This window comes from Coregonus lavaretus (genome assembly GCF_964263955.1).
Source record: "Coregonus lavaretus genome assembly, chromosome: 33".
NCBI classification, from domain to species: Eukaryota; Metazoa; Chordata; class Actinopteri; order Salmoniformes; family Salmonidae; genus Coregonus; species Coregonus lavaretus.
The window spans coordinates 195,222-218,571 of record NC_140020.1 but is presented as its reverse complement, the minus strand read 5'-3'; the positions used below and the strand labels follow the sequence as shown (position 1 = coordinate 218,571).

The following is a 23,350-nucleotide window of genomic DNA, read 5'->3' as shown; positions in this document are numbered from 1 at the left end:
CTAACTTTATGTTGGGGTGGGTTACTTACAGAAGAAGTGACCCGCCAGCACCTCATGCGTGTGACCTTGAAGCTCCCCTCTTTCATCTGTTCATTGGGCAGCTTGACCTGGAAGTTGAGCTCGTTGTTCCCAGCGGAGACGATCACGTGACAGCCCTTCTCCGGGAAGTCTGTCACGCATGGGTCAAACTGAATGTAGCCAAAGTACTTCAGCGTCTGGCATAGCCTGATGAACTGGAGAGAAACGAAGAGAACATGAAGCACTGCAAAATCATTTCATATACACTGTATATACAGCAGTATGTGGACATCCCTTCAAATTAGTGGATTCGGCTATTCCAGCCACACCCTTTGCTGACAGGTGTATAAAATCGAGCACACAACCATGCAATCTCCATAGACAAACACTGGCAATAGAATGGCCTTACTGAAGAACTCAGTGACTTTCAGCGTGGCACCGTCATAGGATGCCACCTTTCCAACAAGTCAGTTCGTCAAATTTCTGCCCTGCTAGAGCTGCCCCGGTCAACTGTAAGTGCTGTTATTGTGAAGTGGAAACGTCTAGGAGCAACAACGGCTCAGCTGCGAAGTGGTAGGCCACACAAGCTCACAGAACGGGACCGCCGAGTGCTGAAGCGCGTAGTGCGTAAAAATCGTCTGTCCTCGGCTGCAACACTCACTACCGAGTTCCAAACTGCCTCTGGAAGCAACGTCAGCACAAGAACTGTTCATCAGGAGCTTCATGAAATGGGTTTCCATGGCAGAGCAGCCGCACACAAGCCTAAGATCACCAGGAAGAATAATGGTCTGGGGCTGTTTTTCATGGTTCGGGCTAGGCCCCTTAGTTCCAGTGGAGGGAAATCTTAACGCTACAGCATACAATGACATTCTAGACGATTCTGTGCTTCCAACTTCGTGGTAATAGTTTGGGGAAGGCCCTTTCCTGTTTCAGCATGACAATGTCCCTGTGACATGACAGAGTACAATATGTGGAATGATAGCTCCTCCTCCACTAGACAGCTGGTGGAGACAGTAATACATTACAGCTGGTGGAGACAGTATTACATTACAGCTGGTGGAGACAGTATTACATTACAGCTGGTGGAGACAGTATTACATTACAGCTGGTAGAGACAGTAATACATTACAGCTGGTGGAGACAGTATTACATTACAGCTGGTGGAGACAGTATTACATTACAGCTGGTGGAGACAGTAATACATTACAGCTGGTGGAGACAGTAATACATTACAGCTGGTGGAGACAGTATTACATTACAGCTGGTGGAGACAGTAATACATTACAGCTGGTGGAGACAGTAATACATTACAGCTGGTGGAGACAGTATTACATTACAGCTGGTGGAGACAGTAATACATTACAGCTGGTGGAGACAGTAATACATTACAGCTGGTGGAGACAGTATTACATTACAGCTGGTGGAGACAGTATTACATTACAGCTGGTGGAGACAGTAATACATTACATTACAGCTGGTGGAGACAGTAATACATTACATTACAGCTGGTGGAGACAGTAATACATTACATTACAGCTGGTGGAGACAGTAATACATTACAGCTGGTGGAGACAGTAATACATTACAGCTGGTGGAGACAGTAATACATTACAGCTGGTGGAGACAGTATTTCATTACAGCTGGTGGAGACAGTAATACATTACAGCTGGTGGAGACAGTAATACATTACAGCTGGTGGAGACAGTATTACATTACAGCTGGTGGAGACAGTAATACATTACATTACAGCTGGTGGAGACAGTAATACATTACAGCTGGTGGAGACAGTATTACATTGCAGCTGGTGGAGACAGTATTACATTACAGCTGGTGGAGACAGTATTACATTACAGCTGGTGGAGACAGTATTACATTACAGCTGGTGGAGACAGTAATACATTACAGCTGGTGGAGACAGTAATACATTACATTACAGCTGGTGGAGACAGTATTACATTACAGCTGGTGGAGACAGTAATACATTACAGCTGGTGGAGACAGTAATACATTACAGCTGGTGGAGACAGTATTACATTACAGCTGGTGGAGACAGTATTACATTACAGCTGGTGGAGACAGTAATACATTACAGCTGGTGGAGACAGTAATACATTACAGCTGGTGGAGACAGTAATACATTACAGCTGGTGGAGACAGTAATACATTACAGCTGGTGGAGACAGTATTACATTACAGCTGGTGGAGACAGTAATACATTACACCTGGTGGAGACAGTAATACATTACAGCTGGTGGAGACAGTAATACATTACAGCTGGTGGAGACAGTAATACATTACAGCTGGTGGAGACAGTAATACATTACAGCTTGTGGAGACAGTATTACATTACAGCTGGTGGAGACAGTAATACATTACAGCTGGTGGAGACAGTAATACATTACAGCTGGTGGAGACAGTAATACATTACATTACAGCTGGTGGAGACAGTATTACATTACAGCTGGTGGAGACAGTAATACATTACAGCTGGTGGAGACAGTAATACATTACAGCTGGTGGAGACAGTAATACATTACAGCTGGTGGAGACAGTAATACATTACAGCTGGTGGAGACAGTATTACATTACAGCTGGTGGAGACAGTAATACATTACACCTGGTGGAGACAGTATTACATTACAGCTGGTGGAGACAGTAATACATTACAGCTGGTGGAGACAGTAATACATTACAGCTGGTGGAGACAGTAATACATTACAGCTTGTGGAGACAGTATTACATTACAGCTGGTGGAGACAGTAATACATTACAGCTGGTGGAGACAGTAATACATTACAGCTGGTGGAGACAGTAATACATTACATTACAGCTGGTGGAGACAGTATTACATTACAGCTGGTGGAGACAGTAATACATTACAGCTGGTGGAGACAGTAATACATTACAGCTGGTGGAGACAGTATTACATTACAGCTGGTGGAGACAGTATTACATTACAGCTGGTGGAGACAGTAATACATTACAGCTGGTGGAGACAGTAATACATTACAGCTGGTGGAGACAGTATTACATTACAGCTGGTGGAGACAGTATTACATTACAGCTGGTGGAGACAGTAATACATTACATTACAGCTGGTGGAGACAGTAATACATTACATTACAGCTGGTGGAGACAGTAATACATTACATTACAGCTGGTGGAGACAGTAATACATTACAGCTGGTGGAGACAGTAATACATTACAGCTGGTGGAGACAGTAATACATTACAGCTGGTGGAGACAGTATTTCATTACAGCTGGTGGAGACAGTAATACATTACAGCTGGTGGAGACAGTAATACATTACAGCTGGTGGAGACAGTATTACATTACAGCTGGTGGAGACAGTAATACATTACATTACAGCTGGTGGAGACAGTAATACATTACAGCTGGTGGAGACAGTATTACATTGCAGCTGGTGGAGACAGTATTACATTACAGCTGGTGGAGACAGTATTACATTACAGCTGGTGGAGACAGTATTACATTACAGCTGGTGGAGACAGTAATACATTACAGCTGGTGGAGACAGTAATACATTACATTACAGCTGGTGGAGACAGTATTACATTACAGCTGGTGGAGACAGTAATACATTACAGCTGGTGGAGACAGTAATACATTACAGCTGGTGGAGACAGTATTACATTACAGCTGGTGGAGACAGTATTACATTACAGCTGGTGGAGACAGTAATACATTACAGCTGGTGGAGACAGTAATACATTACAGCTGGTGGAGACAGTAATACATTACAGCTGGTGGAGACAGTAATACATTACAGCTGGTGGAGACAGTATTACATTACAGCTGGTGGAGACAGTAATACATTACACCTGGTGGAGACAGTATTACATTACAGCTGGTGGAGACAGTAATACATTACAGCTGGTGGAGACAGTAATACATTACAGCTGGTGGAGACAGTAATACATTACAGCTTGTGGAGACAGTATTACATTACAGCTGGTGGAGACAGTAATACATTACAGCTGGTGGAGACAGTAATACATTACAGCTGGTGGAGACAGTAATACATTACATTACAGCTGGTGGAGACAGTATTACATTACAGCTGGTGGAGACAGTAATACATTACAGCTGGTGGAGACAGTAATACATTACAGCTGGTGGAGACAGTATTACATTACAGCTGGTGGAGACAGTATTACATTACAGCTGGTGGAGACAGTAATACATTACAGCTGGTGGAGACAGTATTACATTACAGCTGGTGGAGACAGTAATACATTACAGCTGGTGGAGACAGTATTACATTACAGCTGGTGGAGACAGTAATACATTACAGCTGGTGGAGACAGTAATACATTACAGCTGGTGGAGACAGTAATACATTACAGCTGGTGGAGACAGTAATACATTACAGCTGGTGGAGACAGTATTACATTACAGCTGGTGGAGACAGTAATACATTACAGCTGGTGGAGACAGTAATACATTACAGCTGGTGGAGACAGTAATACATTACAGCTGGTGGAGACAGTAATACATTACAGCTGGTGGAGACAGTAATACATTACAGCTGGTGGAGACAGTAATACATTACAGCTGGTGGAGACAGTATTACATTACAGCTGGTGGAGACAGTATTACATTACAGCTGGTGGAGACAGTAATACATTACAGCTGGTGGAGACAGTATTACATTACAGCTGGTGGAGACAGTAATACATTACAGCTGGTGGAGACAGTATTACATTACAGCTGGTGGAGACAGTAATACATTACAGCTGGTGGAGACAGTAATACATTACAGCTGGTGGAGACAGTATTACATTACAGCTGGTGGAGACAGTAATACATTACAGCTGGTGGAGACAGTAATACATTACAGCTGGTGGAGACAGTATTACATTACAGCTGGTGGAGACAGTAATACATTACATTACAGCTGGTGGAGACAGTATTACATTACAGCTGGTGGAGACAGTAATACATTACAGGACGATAGGCTATCTTACTTCTTTCTTGGAGCCTTTCTCCTGCAGTGATTTGAGCTGTCTGTGTTGGTCCTTGTTAACGAGTATCCAGCCTCTCTCTATGTCGGACACCGTCTAGGGAGAGAAGAGAGACAAGTTTCATCTTTCTGCTCCAAACCATCTTTGGAGAGGCTTACATAGAACTAATATGTGTTCTTCTGTTTTAAGTCCAAAACAAACCATTCCAATGTTGTTTTGTTCAAGTAGAATTAAACACAAATGAGTTGGCAGCTACATACACACACAAGTCAATGACACACACACGTCGCACACAACGGCAAGCGCACACACACACGAGTTGATTCTCTTTCCAAGAAAAGATTGCATTCTTTGGCCCGTAACATTAGCTGTGCCCCCACACTGAGGTAACAGCCCCACACACACACACACACACACACACACTCAGCGAGAGCGCTGAGGCAGCAGCCAGCAGGCAGATTCTAATCAAATCAGCAATCTCTGAAATGCTTTAAGAAAACACCAGCATGTTGTTGCTGCTGAGCGTGTGTGTGTGTGTGTGTGTGTGTGTGTGTGTGTGTGTGTGTGGCTGCATAGGGTGTGTTCTATAAAAAGACATGGGCTCCGTTGCAAATGGCACCCTATTCCCTATATAGTGCACTCATTTTGACCAGAGGATTATGGGCCATAGTAAAAAATATAAAATAAATAGTGCACTATATAGGGAATAGGGTGCCATTTGGGATGTAACCATGGGTTTAGGAGCCAAACCTCCCTGACAACCTCATCGGATAATGGAAGGGACCAGGGTTGGAGAGGAGGGGGGGGGGAGCAGGGTTCGGGGGAGGAGGGGTCGGGGGAGGAGCAGGGGTCGGGGGAGGAGCAGGGGTCGGGGGAGGAGCAGGGGTCGGGGGAGGAGGAGCAGGGGTCGGGGGAGGGGTCGGGGGAGGAGCAGGGGTCGGGGGAGGAGGTGGAGATAATATGACATTTGAAAAATGAGGACAGTAGATTGTTAAAAATATCACTATTAGTGATGAGGTGGTGGTTCCTGGGGGTTCTATTGTCTGTGATTGAAGCTAAAATACATTTAAGAATTGATACAACTACATATTTTAGTTGCGCCATTGGTTGACGCTCAATGTTAAAATCAAATGTTTCCCACCTCTCCGAGTGGCGTAGTGGTCTAAGGCACTGCATATCACAGTGCAGAGGCACCATTAAAGCCTCGAGTTCGATCCCTGGCGCTGTCACAGCCGGCCGTGACCGGGAGCAGCGCACAATTGGCCCAGCGTCATCCGGGTTAGGGGAGGGTTTGGCCGGGGGGGGGCTTTCCTTGGCTCATCGTGCTCTAGCGACTCCTTGTGGCGGGCCGGGCGCACTGCAAGCTGATTTCAGTTGTCAGTTGGACAATGTTTCTTCCGACACATTGGTGCGGCTGGCTTCCGGGTTAAGCGAGCAGTGTGTTAAAAAGCAGCGCAGCTTGGCAGGTCATGTTTCGGAGGACGCATGACTCTCGACCTTCGCCTCTCCCGAGTCCGTTGGGGAGTTGCAGCGATGAGACAAGATCGTAATTACCAATTGGGGAGAAAAAGGAGATACAACATTTAAAAAATAAAAGTAATAATTAAAATGTCCCTACCATTGTATCGAAGCCAATAACACATCAATGTCGTTGAAAATTTGCAAATCAACTTGATTGGTCTTGACCAGGTTTGCACACACTGCAGCAGGGATTTTGGCCCACTCCTCCATACAGACCTTCTCCAGATCCTTCAGGTTTCAGGGCTGTCGCTGGGCAATACGGACTTTCAGCTCCCTCCAAAGATTTTCTATTGGGTTCAGGTCTGGAGACTGGCTAGGCCACTCCAGGACCTTGAGATGCTTCTTACGGAGCCACTCCTTAGTTGCCCTGGCTGTGTGTTTCGGGTCGTTGTCATGCTGGAAGACCCAACCACGACCCATCTTCAATGCTCTTACTGAGGGAAGGAGGTTGTTGGCCAAGATCTCGCGATACATGGCCCCATCCATCCTCCCCTCAATATGGTGCAATCGTCCTGTCCCCTTTGCAGAAAAGCATCCCCAAAGAATGATGTTTCCACCTCCATTCTTCACGGTTGGGATGGTGTTCTTGGGGTTGTACTCATCCTTCTTCTTCCTCCAAACATGGCGAGTGGAGTTTAGACCAAAAAGCTATATTTTTGTCTCATCAGACCACATGACCTTCTCCCATTCCTCCTCTGGATCATCCAGATGGTCATTGGCAAACTTCAGACGGGCCTGGACATGCGCTGGCTTGATCAGGGGGACCTTGCGTGCGCTGCAGGATTTTAATCCATGACGGCGTAGTGTGTTACTAATGGTTTTCTTTGAGACTGTGGTCCCAGCTCTCTTCAGGTCATTGACCAGGTCCTGCCGTTTAGTTCTGGGCTGATCCCTCACCTTCCTCATGATCATTGATGCCCCCCGAGGTGAGATCTTGCATGGAGCCCCAGACCGAGGGTGATTGACCATCATCTTGAACTTCTTCCATTTTCTAATAATTGCGCCAACAGTTGATGCCTTCTCACCAAGCTGCTTGCCTATTGTCCTGTAGCCCATCCCAGCCTTGTGCAGGTCTACAATTTTATCCCTGATGTCCTTACACAGCTCTCTGGTCTTGGCCATTGTGGAGAGGTTGGAGTCTATTTGATTGAGTGTGTGGACAGGTGTCTTTTATACAGGTAACGAGTTAAAACAGGTGCAGTTAATACAGGTAATGAGTGGAGAACAGGAGGGCTTCTTAAAGAAAAACTAACAGGTCTGTGAGAGCCGGAATTCTTACTGGTTGGTAGGTGATCACATACTTATGTCATGCAATAAAATGCAAATGAATTACTTAAAAATCATACAATGTGATTTTCTGGATTTTTGTTTTAGATTCCGTCTCTCACAGTTGAAGTGTACCTATGATAAAAAAATTACAGACCTCTACATGCTTTGTAAGTAGGAAAACCTGCAAAATCGGCAGTGTATCAAATACTTGTTCTCCCCACTGTATGGTTGGTTCTGAACTCACCTGAGTGTAAAGTAGGTTGAGTCCCACTCTGTTGTCCATTACATCACTGTCATACGCCGTGTCCCAGTAACTATAAACACAGAGAGACAGACACAGAGACAGAGAGAGACAGAGACAGAGACAGAGAGAGAGACAGAGACAGAGAGAGAGAGAGAGAGACAGACAGAGAGAGAGACAGAGAGCGAGAGAGAGAGAGAGAGAGAGAGAGAGAGAGACAGACAGACAGAGAGAGAGACAGAGAGAGAGAGAGAGAGAGAGAGAGAGCCAGAGACAGACAGACAGAGAGAGAGAGAGAGAGAGAGAGAGAGAGAGAGAGAGAGAGAGAGAGAGAGAGAGAGAGAGAGAGAGAGAGAGAGAGAGAGAGAGAGAGAGAGAGAGAGAGAGAGAGAGAGAGAGAGAGAGAGAGAGAGAGAGTGAGTCTTGGTTATCATGCTTGCATTGGGTGGTGTGTTGTGTGTTCACCTTTCTGCAGCCCGTAACAGGCCTGCTACACTCCAGACATCAGCCATTGTTCCTACAGCCCGTAACAGGCCTGCTACCCTCCAGACATCAGCCATTGTTCCTACAGCCCGTAACAGGCCTGCTACACTCCAGACATCAGCCATTGATTGAATGCTTTCTTTCAAATCAATGAAAGATGCTATACTGCCTGTGTTGCGTCACATCCAATAGCAGCACTGAATGTTTTGAAACCTGATACTTAAGTAGTCTGCATTTCAATTAGAAATTCAAATCAGTTGGGCCCTTTTTTTTTTTTTTTCATAGGAGCATTGTGTAATGTTCTGCATAACATTTGGAGTATTCTATAAAAGAAAATGCTGGACATGTTCTTCTGGCAGTTTATGGGAAGGATTTTGACTGAGTGTCCATTAAAGAGCATCTTATAGAAGGTGTCATGATATTCTCATGTTAGTCTCATCATCATAGGCTTTTAGGTCCATAAAACTGGAGAGTTACCATTTCTTACTTTGATTGGATGTAGACAGTAGGCTACGTTCTGTCACTTGAACCCCTGAGAAACCACTAGGTTGAAAATAAGGTACGGTATCTTGAACCCCTGAGAAACCACTAGGTTGAAAATAAGGTACGGTATCTTAAAACCCTGAGAAACCACTAGGTTGAACATAAGGTACGGTATCTTGAACCCCTGAGAAACCACTAGGTTGAAAATAAGGTACGGTATCTTGAACCCCTGAGAAACCACTAGGTTGAAAATAAGGTACGGTATCTTAAAACCATGAGAAACCACTAGGTTGAAGATAAGGGACGGTATCTTGAACCCCTGAGAAACCACTAGGTTGAACATAAGGTACGGTATCTTAAAACCCTGAGAAACCACTAGGTTGAAGATAAGGTACGGTATCTTGAACCCCTGAGAAACCACTAGGTTGAAGATAAGGTACGGTATCTTAAAACCCTGAGAAACCACTAGGTTGAAGATAAGGTACGGTATCTTAAAACCCTGAGAAACCACTAGGTTGAAGATAAGGTACGGTATCTTAAAACCCTGAGAAACCACTAGGTTGAAGATAAGGTACGGTATCTTAAAACCCTGAGAAACCATGGCATGGTTCGTGATGGCATGTCTCATTATGACATCACAGAATGGTTAAATACTTTAAATCAACTCTAGCTTGTCATTACTGACTGGCTAGACAACCTAGATAATATTTCAGACAATTAGGTGTTTATAGTTGAAGAAAAACAAGCAGCAGGACTGCTTCAGGTGTTCCACAACAACCACAGACGCTCGCGGAGGGGAGGTGCTATGTGGCATAAAAGGTATGTGTGGTTATAATTGTTCCTTTTCAATAGATTTTACAGTGACTCAAGACTCATTCCGCATCAATAGGTTTTATAGTGTTGTCTGTCAGACTCAATCTACATCAGTCTAATGTTTGTTGACATTTGAAAATAGTGGTTCTGATGAACACCCACGATTGGATGGTTCTCCTCCTGATCTTGGTTCTGATTGGTGGAGGTCTGGCAGCACCCCTAAAGAACAGTGGTAGGGGGGGAGGAGACTGCTAACATGGAGCTGATTTCTGACCCTCATCTTATTGTTTTGTTTTACCCCATATGTAACTCTGTGTTGTTGTTGTTTTTAAAAATCACACTGCTTTGCTTTATCTTGGCCAGGTCGCAGTTGTAAATGAGAACTTGTTCTCAACTGGCTTACCTGGTTAAATAAAGGTGAAATAAAATAAATACAATTTTATTAAAGGACCACATTAGCCTTTTGATGATTATGGTGTGAGGCCTATGTCCCCTCATCTGCTACCCTACCTCTGTTTGATGATTATGGTGTGAGGCCTATGCCCCCTCCCTGACCTGGAGGATGGATACTACTAGTATGTGGACCACAAGGAAAATACTGTCCAGACCATCTCCACCTCAGGCCTTTCAGTGACAGTCACCATCTCCACCTCAGGCCTTTCAGTGACAGTCACCATCTCCACCTCAGGCCTTTCAGTGACAGTCACCATCTCCACCTCAGGCCTTTCAGTGACAGTCACCATCTCCACCTCAGGCCTTTCAGTGACAGTCACCATCTCCACCTCAGGCCTTTCAGTGACAGTCACCATCTCCACTGAAGTCCTCCTGACTGTAGGACATAACTCCACTGCATCTCTACTAGTGTGCTTTAAAACACCACTGGTTGTGGAGTTTTACCTTTGCTGTATAAAACAAACATTTTTTTTATTTATTTTTTATGTGAGTGTTACCCTCTATTTGGATCTTTCATAGCTATTGACAGCTCCTTTGCTGCCTACAGTGCATGAAACACCATTGTCTTCACTAGGCTATAGGACTCTCTATAGTTCAAGAAGTAGATCCATCATCTCTGCAAGTCTCTGCTGCGTCTGACACCAGACATGCTAAATGCTAGACTTCCTGATCCTCTACTCCTCTAGTAGACGTTCCTATTTATTATCTTCGCCTGGTCTCTGTTTCTCTTTTTGACGGCGTAATCCAACTGTGATTGAACCGTAATCCAACCATGCAGATGAACACCCCATAATCTCCCTGGAACCTAACTAGTGAAATAGGATGAAGACGGGGCAGCTCTAGCAGTGCAGAAATTTGACGAACTGACTTGTTGGAAAGGTGGCATCCTATGACGGTGCCACGTTGCAAGTCACTGAGCTCTTCAGTAAGGCCATTCTACTGCATATGTTTGTCTATGGAGATTGCATGGCTGTGTGCTCGATTTTATACACCTGTCAGCAACGGGTGTGGCTGAAATAGCAGAATCTACTAATTTGAAGGGATGTCCACATACTCTTGGACATGTAGTGTAGCCACATCCTCAAATGAATGCTAAGTGGTTGACATTTGAGGTTAAAAGCTAGTCAATCCAATGAACTTCAGGATTCACATACTAGGCAGATATAAATAATATATACACAAGGGGTAAATTGTAGTCAATTGACTCATTGAAGGAATCCCTGAGTGGGATAGCATCAGTGAAACAGCCAACGATTGTTAATGTTTGTGTGGAGGTATCATACCTTTTTCGCAGGACGATGTGGAACTCCGAGCTCCGTAAGCTGGTGACCGATACGTATGGTAGCTCAAACTCCTGTAGCTTCCTCACAACTAGAGAGAGGGCGAGAGAGAGAGAGAGAGAGAGAGAGAGAAAGGGGGGAGAGAGAGAGAGAGGGGAAGAGGAGAAGAGAGGGAGAAAGAGAGGGAAGGGGAGAAGAGAGGGAGAAAGAGAGGGAGGATAGAGTGAGAGAGGGAAAGAGTGAGAGAGAGAGAGACAAGGGAAGGGGAAGAGAGCGAGAGACGGGGAGAGAGAGAGACGGGGAGAGAGAGAGACATGGGGAGAGAGAGAGACGGGGAGAGAGAGAGACACGGGGAGAGAGAGAGAGAGAGAGAGAGAGAGGGAGACAGAGAGAGAGAGAGAGAGAGAGAGAGGGAGACAGGGGGAGAGAGAGAGAGAGAGAGAGAGAGAGAGAGAGAGAGGGAGACAGGGAGAGAGAGAGAGAGAGAGAGAGAGAGTAAAAAGGAGTGCTGAGCAGAACAGAACAGCCTGATCCCATGGACTGAGATGAGGACAGTCCATCTGGACAGAACCCAGCAGGGTCCAGTAACAGAGAGAGATGAGGACAGTCCATCTGGACAGAACCCAGCAGGGTCCAGTAACAGAGAGAAATGAGGACAGTCCATCTGGACAGAACCCAGCAGGGTCCAGTAACAGAGAGAGATGAGGACAGTCCATCTGGACAGAACCCAGCAGGGTCCAGTAACAGAGAGAGATGAGGACAGTCCATCTGGACAGAACCCAGCAGGGTCCAGTAACAGAGAGAGATGAGGACAGTCCATCTGGACAGAACCCAGCAGGGTCCAGTAACAGAGAGAGATGAGGACAGTCCATCTGGACAGAACCCAGCAGGGTCCAGTAACAGAGAGAGATGAGGACAGTCCATCTGGACAGAACCCAGCAGGGTCCAGTAACAGAGAGAGATGAGGACAGTCCATCTGGACAGAACCCAGCAGGGTCCAGTAACAGAGAGAGATGAGGACAGTCCATCTGGACAGAACCCAGCAGGGTCCAGTAACAGAGAGCGATGAGGACAGTCCATCTGGACAGAGCCCAGCAGGGTCCAGTAACAGAGAGAGATGAGGACAGTCCATCTGGACAGAACCCAGCAGGGTCCAGTAACAGAGAGAGATGAGGACAGTCCATCTGGACAGAACCCAGCAGGGTCCAGTAACAGAGAGAGATGAGGACAGTCCATCTGGACAGAACCCAGCAGGGTCCAGTAACAGAGAGAGATGAGGACAGTCCATCTGGACAGAACCCAGCAGGGTCCAGTAACAGAGAGAGATGAGGACAGTCCATCTGGACAGAACCCAGCAGGGTCCAGTAACAGAGAGAGATGAGGACAGTCCATCTGGACAGAACCCAGCAGGGTCCAGTAACAGAGAGAGATGAGGACAGTCCATCTGGACAGAACCCAGCAGGGTCCAGTAACAGAGAGAGATGAGGACAGTCCATCTGGACAGAACCCAGCAGGGTCCAGTAACAGAGACAGATGAGGACAGTCCATCTGGACAGAACCCAGCAGGGTCCAGTAACAGAGAGAGATGAGGACAGTCCATCTGGACAGAACCCAGCAGGGTCCAGTAACAGAGAGAGATGAGGACAGTCCATCTGGACAGAACCCAGCAGGGTCCAGTAACAGAGAGAGGTGAGGACAGTCCATCTGGACAGAACCCAGCAGGGTCCAGTAATCATGTGTGTGTGTACTAACTGCAGCTGTTTAGTTGAGGTCTACTCTCCAGAGAGGACAGGGAGATCACATTTTACATTTACATTTTAGTCATTTAGCAGACGCTCTTATCCAGAGCGACTTACAGTTAGTGAGTGCATACATTAGATATATATCTATATATATATATATATTTATTTTTTCATACTGGCCCCCGTGGGAAACGAACCCACAACCCTGGCGTTGCAAACGCCATGCTCTACCAACATCCCTGCCGGCCATTCCCTACCCTACCCTGGACGACGCTGGGCCAATTGTGCGCCGCCCCATGGGTCTCCCGGTCACGGAGAGAGACAGTCAACAACAGGAGACACTAGAGAGACAGTCAACAACAGGAGACACTAGAGAGACAGTCAACAACAGGAGACACTAGAGAGACAGTCAACAACAGGAGACACTAGAGAGACAGTCAACAACAGGAGACACTAGAGAGACAGTCAACAACAGGAGACACTAGAGAGTCAGTCAACAACAGGAGACACTAGAGAGACAGTCAACAGGAGACACTAGAGAGTCAGTCAACAACAGGAGACACTAGAGAGACAGTCAACAACAGGAGACACTAGAGAGACAGTCAACAACAGGAGACACTAGAGAGACAGTCAACAACAGGAGACACTAGAGAGACAGTCAACAACAGGAGACACTAGAGAGACAGTCAACAACAGGAGACACTAGAGAGACAGTCAACAACAGGAGACACTAGAGAGACAGTCAACAACAGGAGACACTAGAGAGACAGTCAACAACAGGAGACACTAGAGAGACAGTCAACAACAGGAGACACTAGAGAGACAGTCAACAACAGGAGACACTAGAGAGACAGTCAACAACAGGAGACACTAGAGAGACAGTCAACAACAGGAGACACTAGAGAGACAGTTAACAACAGGAGACACTAGAGAGACAGTCAACAACAGGAGACACTAGAGAGACAGACAACAACAGGAGACACTAGAGACAGTCAACAACAGGAGACACTAGAGAGACAGACAACAGGAGACACTAGAGAGACAGACAACAACAGGAGACACTAGAGAGACAGTCAACAACAGGAGACACTAGAGACAGTCAACAACAGGAGACACTAGAGAGACAGACAACAGGAGACACTAGAGAGACAGTCAACAACAGGAGACACTAGAGAGACAGTCAACAACAGGAGACACTAGAGAGACAGTCAACAACAGGAGACACTAGAGAGACAGTCAACAACAGGAGACACTAGAGACAGTCAACAACAGGAGACACTAGAGAGACAGACAACAGGAGACACTAGAGAGACAGACAACAACAGGAGACACTAGAGAGACAGTCAACAACAGGAGACACTAGAGAGACAGTCAACAACAGGAGACACTAGAGAGACAGTCAACAACAGGAGACACTAGAGAGACAGTCAACAACAGGAGACACTAGAGACAGTCAACAACAGGAGACACTAGAGACAGTCAACAACAGGAGACACTAGAGACAGTCAACAACAGGAGACACTAGAGAGACAGTCAACAACAGGAGACACTAGAGAGACAGTCAACAACAGGAGACACTAGAGAGACAGTCAACAACAGGAGACACTAGAGAGACAGTCAACAACAGGAGACACTAGAGAGACAGTCAACAACAGGAGACACTAGAGAGACAGTCAACAACAGGAGACACTAGAGAGACAGTCAACAACAGGAGACACTAGAGAGACAGTCAACAACAGGAGACACTAGAGAGACAGTCAACAACAGGAGACACTAGAGAGACAGACAACAGGAGACACTAGAGAGACAGACAACAACAGGAGACACTAGAGAGACAGTCAACAACAGGAGACACTAGAGAGACAGTCAACAACAGGAGACACTAGAGAGACAGTTAACAACAGGAGACACTAGAGAGACAGTCAACAACAGGAGACACTAGAGAGACAGACAACAACAGGAGACACTAGAGAGACAGTCAACAACAGGAGACACTAGAGAGACAGTCAACAACAGGAGACACTAGAGAGACAGTCAACAACAGGAGACACTAGAGAGACAGTCAACAACAGGAGACACTAGAGAGACAGACAACAACAGGAGACACTAGAGAGACAGTCAACAACAGGAGACACTAGAGAGACAGTCAACAACAGGAGACACTAGAGAGACAGTCAACAACAGGAGACACTAGAGAGACAGTCAACAACAGGAGACACTAGAGAGACAGTCAACAACAGGAGACACTAGAGAGACAGTCAACAACAGGAGACACTAGAGAGAGTCAACAACAGGAGACACTAGAGAGACAGTCAACAACAGGAGACACTAGAGACAGTCAACAACAGGAGACACTAGAGAGACAGTCAACAACAGGAGACACTAGAGAGACAGTCAACAACAGGAGACACTAGAGAGACAGTGAACAACAGGAGACACTAGAGAGACAGTCAACAACAGGAGACACTAGAGAGACAGTCAACAACAGGAGACACTAGAGACAGTCAACAACAGGAGACACTAGAGAGACAGTCAACAACAGGAGACACTAGAGAGACAGTCAACAACAGGAGACACTAGAGAGACAGTCAACAACAGGAGACACTAGAGACAGTCAACAAAAGGATGTCAATACAAGGACATCAAGTGATGATTTTATAGGACCGATAGTTCAGATTGGCTAAGAAGCATTCAATGTCATGATATATTGGTTTGGCCTCGTATCTGTCAAAACAACTCCCTCTAACTGCCTGTCAAAACAACTCCCTCTAGCTGCCTGTCAAAACAACTCCCTCTAACTGCCTGTCAAAACAACTCCCTCTAACTGCCTGTCAAAACAACTCCCTCTAGCAGTCTGTCAAAACAACTCCCTCTAACTGCCTGTCAAAACAACTCCCTCTAGCTGTCTGTCAAAACAACTCCCTATAGCTGCCTGTCAAAACAACTCCCTCTAGCTGCCTGTCAAAACAACTCTCTCTAACTGCCTGTCAAAACAACTCCCTCTAGCTGTCTGTCAAAACAACTCCCTCTAGCTGTCTGTCAAAACAACTCCCTCTAGCTGTCTGTCAAAACAACTCCCTCTAGCTGCCTGTCAAAACAACTCCCTCTAGCTGCCTGTCAAAACAACTCCCTCTAGCTGCCTGTCAAAACAACTCCCTCTAGCTGTCTGTCAAAACAACTCCCTCTAGCTGTCTGTCAAAACAACTCTCTCTAGCTGCCTGTCAAAACAACTCCACTAGCTGCCTGTCAAAACAACTCCCTCTAGCTGTCTGTCAAAACAACTCCCTCTAGCTGCCTGTCAAAACAACTCTCTCTAACTGCCTGTCAAACAACTCCCTCTAACTGCCTGTCAAAACAACTCCCTCTAACTGCCTGTCAAAACAACTCCCTCTAGCTGCCTGTCAAAACAACTCCCTCTAACTGCCTGTCAAAACAACTCTCTCTAGCTGCCTGTCAAAACAACTCCCTCTAGCTGCCTGTCAAAACAACTCCCTCTAACTGCCTGTCAAAACAACTCTCTAGCAGTCTGTCAAAACAACTCCCTCTAGCTGCCTGTCAAAACAACTCCCTCTAGCTGCCTGTCAAAACAACTCCCTCTAGCTGCCTGTCAAAACAACTCCCTCTAGCTGTCTGTCAAAACAACTCCCTCTAGCTGCCTGTCAAAACAACTCCCTCTAGCTGCCTGTCAAAACAACTCCCTCTAGCTGCCTGTCAAAACAACTCCCTCTAGCTGTCTGTCAAAACAACTCCCTCTAGCAGTCTGTCAAAACAACTACCTCTAGCTGCCTGTCAAAACAACTCTCTCTAACTGCCTGTCAAAACAACTCTCTCTAGCAGTCTGTCAAAACAACTCCCTCTAACTGCCTGTCAAAACAACTCCCTCTAACTGCCTGTCAAAACAACTCCCTCTAGCAGTCTGTCAAAACAACTCCCTCTAGCTGCCTGTCAAAACAACTCCCTCTAGCTGCCTGTCAAAACAACTCCCTCTAGCTGCCTGTCAAAACAACTCTCTCTAACTGCCTGTCAAAACAACTCTCTCTAACTGCCTGTCAAACAACTCCCTCTAACTGCCTGTCAAAACAACTCCCTCTAACTGCCTGTCAAAACAACTCCCTCTAACTGCCTGTCAAAACAACTCCCTCTAACTGCCTGTCAAAACAACTCCCTCTAGCAGTCTGTCAAAACAACTACCTCTAGCTGCCTGTCAAAACAACTCCCTCTAACTGCCTGTCAAAACAACTCCCTCTAACTGCCTGTCAAAACAACTCCCTCTTACTGCCTGTCAAAACAAATCCCTCTAACTGCCTGTCAAAACAACTCCCTCTAGCTGCCTGTCAAAACAACACCCTCTAACTGCCTGTCAAAACAACTCCCTCTAACTGCCTGTCAAAACAACTCCCTCTAGCTGTCTGTCAAAACAACTCCCTCTAGCTGTCTGTCAAAACAACTCTCTAGCTGCCTGTCAAAACAACTCCCTCTAGCAGTCTGTCAAAACAACTCCCTCTAGCTGCCTGTCAAAACAACTCTCTCTAACTGCCTGTCAAAACAACTCTCTCTAACTGCCTGTCAAACAACTCCCTCTAACTGCCTGTCAAAACAACTCCCTCTAACTGCCTGTCAAAACAACTCCCTCTAGCTGCCTGTCAAAACAACTCTCTCTAACTGCCTGTCAAAACAACTCCCTCTAGCTGCCTGTCAAAACAACTCCCTCTAGCTGCCTGTCAAAACAACTCCCTCTAACTGCCTGTCAAAACAACTCCCTCTAACTGCCTGTCAAAACAACTCCCTCTAACTGCCTGTCAAAACAACTCCCTCTAACTGCCTGTCAAAACAACTCCCTCTAGCTGCCTGTCAAAACAACTCCCTCTAGCAGTCTGTCAAAACAACTCTCTAACTGCCTGTCAAAACAACTCCCTCTAACTGCCTGTCAAAACAACTCCCTCTAGCTGCCTGTCAAAACAACTCCCTCTAGCTGTCTGTCAAAACAACTCCCTCTAACTGCCTGTCAAAACAACTCCCTCTAGCTGTCTGTCAAAACAACTCCCTCTAGCTGCCTGTCAAAACAACTCTCTCTAGCTGCCTGTCAAAACAACTCCCTCTAGCAGTCTGTCAAAACAACTCTCTAACTGCCTGTCAAAACAACACCCTCTAGCTGCCTGTCAAAACAACTCCCTCTAGCTGTCTGTCAAAACAACTCCCTCTAGCTGCCTGTCAAAACAACTCTCTCTAACTGCCTGTCAAAACAACTCTCTCTAACTGCCTGTCAAACAACTCCCTCTAACTGCCTGTCAAAACAACTCCCTCTAACTGCCTGTCAAAACAACTCCCTCTAGCTGCCTGTCAAAACAACTCCCTCTAGCTGCCTGTCAAAACAACTCCCTCTAACTGCCTGTCAAAACAACTCCCTCTAACTGCCTGTCAAAACAACTCCCTCTAACTGCCTGTCAAAACAACTCCCTCTAACTGCCTGTCAAAACAACTCCCTCTAGCTGCCTGTCAAAACAACTCCCTCTAGCAGTCTGTCAAAACAACTCCCTCTAGCTGCCTGTCAAAACAACTCTCTCTAACTGCCTGTCAAAACAACTCTCTCTAACTGCCTGTCAGACAACTCCCTCTAACTGCCTGTCAAAACAACTCCCTCTAACTGCCTGTCAAAACAACTCCCTCTAACTGCCTGTCAAAACAACTCTCTCTAACTGCCTGTCAAAACAACTCCCTCTAGCAGTCTGTCAAAACAACTCCCTCTAACTGCCTGTCAAAACAACTCCCTCTAACTGCCTGTCAAAACAACTCCCTCTAACTGCCTGTCAAAACAACTCCCTCTAACTGCCTGTCAAAACAACTCCCTCTAACTGCCTGTCAAAACAACTCCCTCTAGCTGCCTGTCAAAACAACTCCCTCTAACTGCCTGTCAAAACAACTCCCTCTAACTGCCTGTCAAAACAACTCCCACTAGCTGTCTGTCAAAACAACTCCCTCTAGCTGCCTGTCAAAACAACTCTCTCTAGCTGCCTGTCAAAACAACTCCCTCTAGCAGTCTGTCAAAACAACTCTCTAACTGCCTGTCAAAACAACTCCCTCTAGCTGCCTGTCAAAACAACTCCCTCTAGCTGCCTGTCAAAACAACTCTCTCTAACTGCCTGTCAAAACAACTCCCTCTAGCAGTCTGTCAAAACAACTCCCTCTAGCTGCCTGTCAAAACAACTCTCTCTAACTGCCTGTCAAAACAACTCTCTCTAACTGCCTGTCAAAACAACTCTCTCTAGCAGTCTGTCAAAACAACTCCCTCTAACTGCCTGTCAAAACAACTCCCTCTAGCTGCCTGTCAAAACAACTCCCTCTAGCTGCCTGTCAAAACAACTCCCTCTAGCTGCCTGTCAAAACAACTCCCTCTAGCTGTCTGTCAAAACAACTCCCTCTAGCTGTCTGTCAAAACAACTCTCTCTAGCTGCCTGTCAAAACAACTCCACTAGCTGCCTGTCAAAACAACTCCCTCTAGCTGTCTGTCAAAACAACTCCCTCTAGCTGCCTGTCAAAACAACTCTCTCTAACTGCCTGTCAAACAACTCCCTCTAACTGCCTGTCAAAACAACTCCCTCTAACTGCCTGTCAAAACAACTCCCTCTAGCTGCCTGTCAAAACAACTCCCTCTAACTGCCTGTCAAAACAACTCTCTCTAGCTGCCTGTCAAAACAACTCCCTCTAGCTGCCTGTCAAAACAACTCCCTCTAACTGCCTGTCAAAACAACTCTCTCTAGCAGTCTGTCAAAACAACTCCCTCTAGCTGCCTGTCAAAACAACTCCCTCTAGCTGCCTGTCAAAACAACTCCCTCTAGCTGCCTGTCAAAACAACTCCCTCTAGCTGTCTGTCAAAACAACTCTCTCTAGCTGCCTGTCAAAACAACTCCCTCTAGCTGCCTGTCAAAACAACTCCCTCTAGCTGTCTGTCAAAACAACTCCCTCTAGCTGCCTGTCAAAACAACTCCCTCTAACTGCCTGTCAAAACAACTCCCTCTAGCTGCCTGTCAAAACAACTCCCTCTAACTGCCTGTCAAAACAACTCCCTCTAACTGCCTGTCAAAACAACTCCCTCTAGCTGTCTGTCAAAACAACTCCCTCTAGCTGTCTGTCAAAACAACTCTCTAGCTGCCTGTCAAAACAACTCCCTCTAGCAGTCTGTCAAAACAACTCCCTCTAGCTGCCTGTCAAAACAACTCTCTCTAACTGCCTGTCAAAACAACTCTCTCTAACTGCCTGTCAAACAACTCCCTCTAACTGCCTGTCAAAACAACTCCCTCTAACTGCCTGTCAAAACAACTCCCTCTAGCTGCCTGTCAAAACAACTCTCTCTAACTGCCTGTCAAAACAACTCCCTCTAGCTGCCTGTCAAAACAACTCCCTCTAGCTGCCTGTCAAAACAACTCCCTCTAACTGCCTGTCAAAACAACTCCCTCTAACTGCCTGTCAAAACAACTCCCTCTAACTGCCTGTCAAAACAACTCTCTCTAACTGCCTGTCAAAACAACTCCCTCTAGCAGTCTGTCAAAACAACTCCCTCTAACTGCCTGTCAAAACAACTCCCTCTAACTGCCTGTCAAAACAACTCCCTCTAACTGCCTGTCAAAACAACTCCCTCTAACTGCCTGTCAAAACAACTCCCTCTAACTGCCTGTCAAAACAACTCCCTCTAGCTGCCTGTCAAAACAACTCCCTCTAACTGCCTGTCAAAACAACTCCCTCTAACTGCCTGTCAAAACAACTCCCTCTAGCTGTCTGTCAAAACAACTCCCTCTAGCTGCCTGTCAAAACAACTCTCTCTAGCTGCCTGTCAAAACAACTCCCTCTAGCAGTCTGTCAAAACAACTCTCTAACTGCCTGTCAAAACAACTCCCTCTAGCTGCCTGTCAAAACAACTCCCTCTAGCTGCCTGTCAAAACAACTCTCTCTAACTGCCTGTCAAAACAACTCCCTCTAGCAGTCTGTCAAAACAACTCCCTCTAGCTGCCTGTCAAAACAACTCTCTCTAACTGCCTGTCAAAACAACTCTCTCTAGCAGTCTGTCAAAACAACTCCCTCTAACTGCCTGTCAAAACAACTCCCTCTAACTGCCTGTCAAAACAACTCCCTCTAGCAGTCTGTCAAAACAACTCCCTCTAGCTGCCTGTCAAAACAACTCCCTCTAGCTGCCTGTCAAAACAACTCTCTCTAACTGCCTGTCAAAACAACTCTCTCTAACTGCCTGTCAAACAACTCCCTCTAACTGCCTGTCAAAACAACTCCCTCTAACTGCCTGTCAAAACAACTCCCTCTAACTGCCTGTCAAAACAACTCTCTCTAACTGCCTGTCAAAACAACTCCCTCTAGCAGTCTGTCAAAACAACTACCTCTAGCTGCCTGTCAAAACAACTCCCTCTAACTGCCTGTCAAAACAACTCCCTCTAACTGCCTGTCAAAACAACTCCCTCTTACTGCCTGTCAAAACAACTCCCTCTAGCTGCCTGTCAAAACAACTCCCTCTAACTGCCTGTCAAAACAACTCCCTCTAACTGCCTGTCAAAACAACTCCCTCTAGCTGTCTGTCAAAACAACTCCCTCTAGCTGTCTGTCAAAACAACTCTCTAGCTGCCTGTCAAAACAACTCCCTCTAGCAGTCTGTCAAAACAACTCCCTCTAGCTGCCTGTCAAAACAACTCTCTCTAACTGCCTGTCAAAACAACTCTCTCTAACTGCCTGTCAAACAACTCCCTCTAACTGCCTGTCAAAACAACTCCCTCTAACTGCCTGTCAAAACAACTCCCTCTAGCTGCCTGTCAAAACAACTCTCTCTAACTGCCTGTCAAAACAACTCCCTCTAGCTGCCTGTCAAAACAACTCCCTCTAGCTGCCTGTCAAAACAACTCCCTCTAACTGCCTGTCAAAACAACTCCCTCTAACTGCCTGTCAAAACAACTCTCTCTAGCAGTCTGTCAAAACAACTCCCTCTAACTGCCTGTCAAAACAACTCCCTCTAACTGCCTGTCAAAACAACTCCCTCTAGCAGTCTGTCAAAACAACTCCCTCTAGCTGCCTGTCAAAACAACTCCCTCTAGCTGCCTGTCAAAACAACTCTCTCTAACTGCCTGTCAAAACAACTCTCTCTAACTGCCTGTCAAACAACTCCCTCTAACTGCCTGTCAAAACAACTCCCTCTAACTGCCTGTCAAAACAACTCCCTCTAACTGCCTGTCAAAACAACTCTCTCTAACTGCCTGTCAAAACAACTCCCTCTAGCAGTCTGTCAAAACAACTCCCTCTAGCTGCCTGTCAAAACAACTCTCTCTAACTGCCTGTCAAAACAACTCTCTCTAACTGCCTGTCAAACAACTCCCTCTAACTGCCTGTCAAAACAACTCCCTCTAACTGCCTGTCAAAACAACTCCCTCTAGCTGCCTGTCAAAACAACTCTCTCTAACTGCCTGTCAAAACAACTCCCTCTAACTGCCTGTCAAAACAACTCCCTCTTACTGCCTGTCAAAACAACTCCCTCTAGCTGCCTGTCAAAACAACTCCCTCTAACTGCCTGTCAAAACAACTCCCTCTAACTGCCTGTCAAAACAACTCCCTCTAGCTGTCTGTCAAAACAACTCCCTCTAGCTGTCTGTCAAAACAACTCTCTAGCTGCCTGTCAAAACAACTCCCTCTAGCAGTCTGTCAAAACAACTCCCTCTAGCTGCCTGTCAAAACAACTCTCTCTAACTGCCTGTCAAAACAACTCTCTCTAACTGCCTGTCAAACAACTCCCTCTAACTGCCTGTCAAAACAACTCCCTCTAACTGCCTGTCAAAACAACTCCCTCTAGCTGCCTGTCAAAACAACTCTCTCTAACTGCCTGTCAAAACAACTCCCTCTAGCTGCCTGTCAAAACAACTCCCTCTAGCTGCCTGTCAAAACAACTCCCTCTAACTGCCTGTCAAAACAACTCCCTCTAACTGCCTGTCAAAACAACTCCCTCTAACTGCCTGTCAAAACAACTCCCTCTAACTGCCTGTCAAAACAACTCCCTCTAGCTGCCTGTCAAAACA

The 23,350-nt window shown here is 46.1% G+C and overlaps 1 protein-coding gene across 1 annotated transcript in view; it reads right to left on the bottom strand.

Moving 5' to 3' along the window:
* LOC311108505 (sorting nexin-17-like) overlaps window positions 1-23,350 on the bottom strand; it is an 83,638-nt gene that overhangs the window by 11,669 nt on the left and 48,619 nt on the right. Inside the window, exons 7-10 of the mRNA XM_084151137.1 lie at window positions 11,551-11,638; window positions 8,039-8,108; window positions 5,008-5,100; window positions 30-233 (exon numbers count right to left, since the gene is read on the bottom strand). Of these exons, the coding sequence (XP_084007263.1) occupies window positions 30-233; window positions 5,008-5,100; window positions 8,039-8,108; window positions 11,551-11,638 (455 nt within the window). The remainder of the gene's footprint in view (window positions 1-29; window positions 234-5,007; window positions 5,101-8,038; window positions 8,109-11,550; window positions 11,639-23,350) is intronic.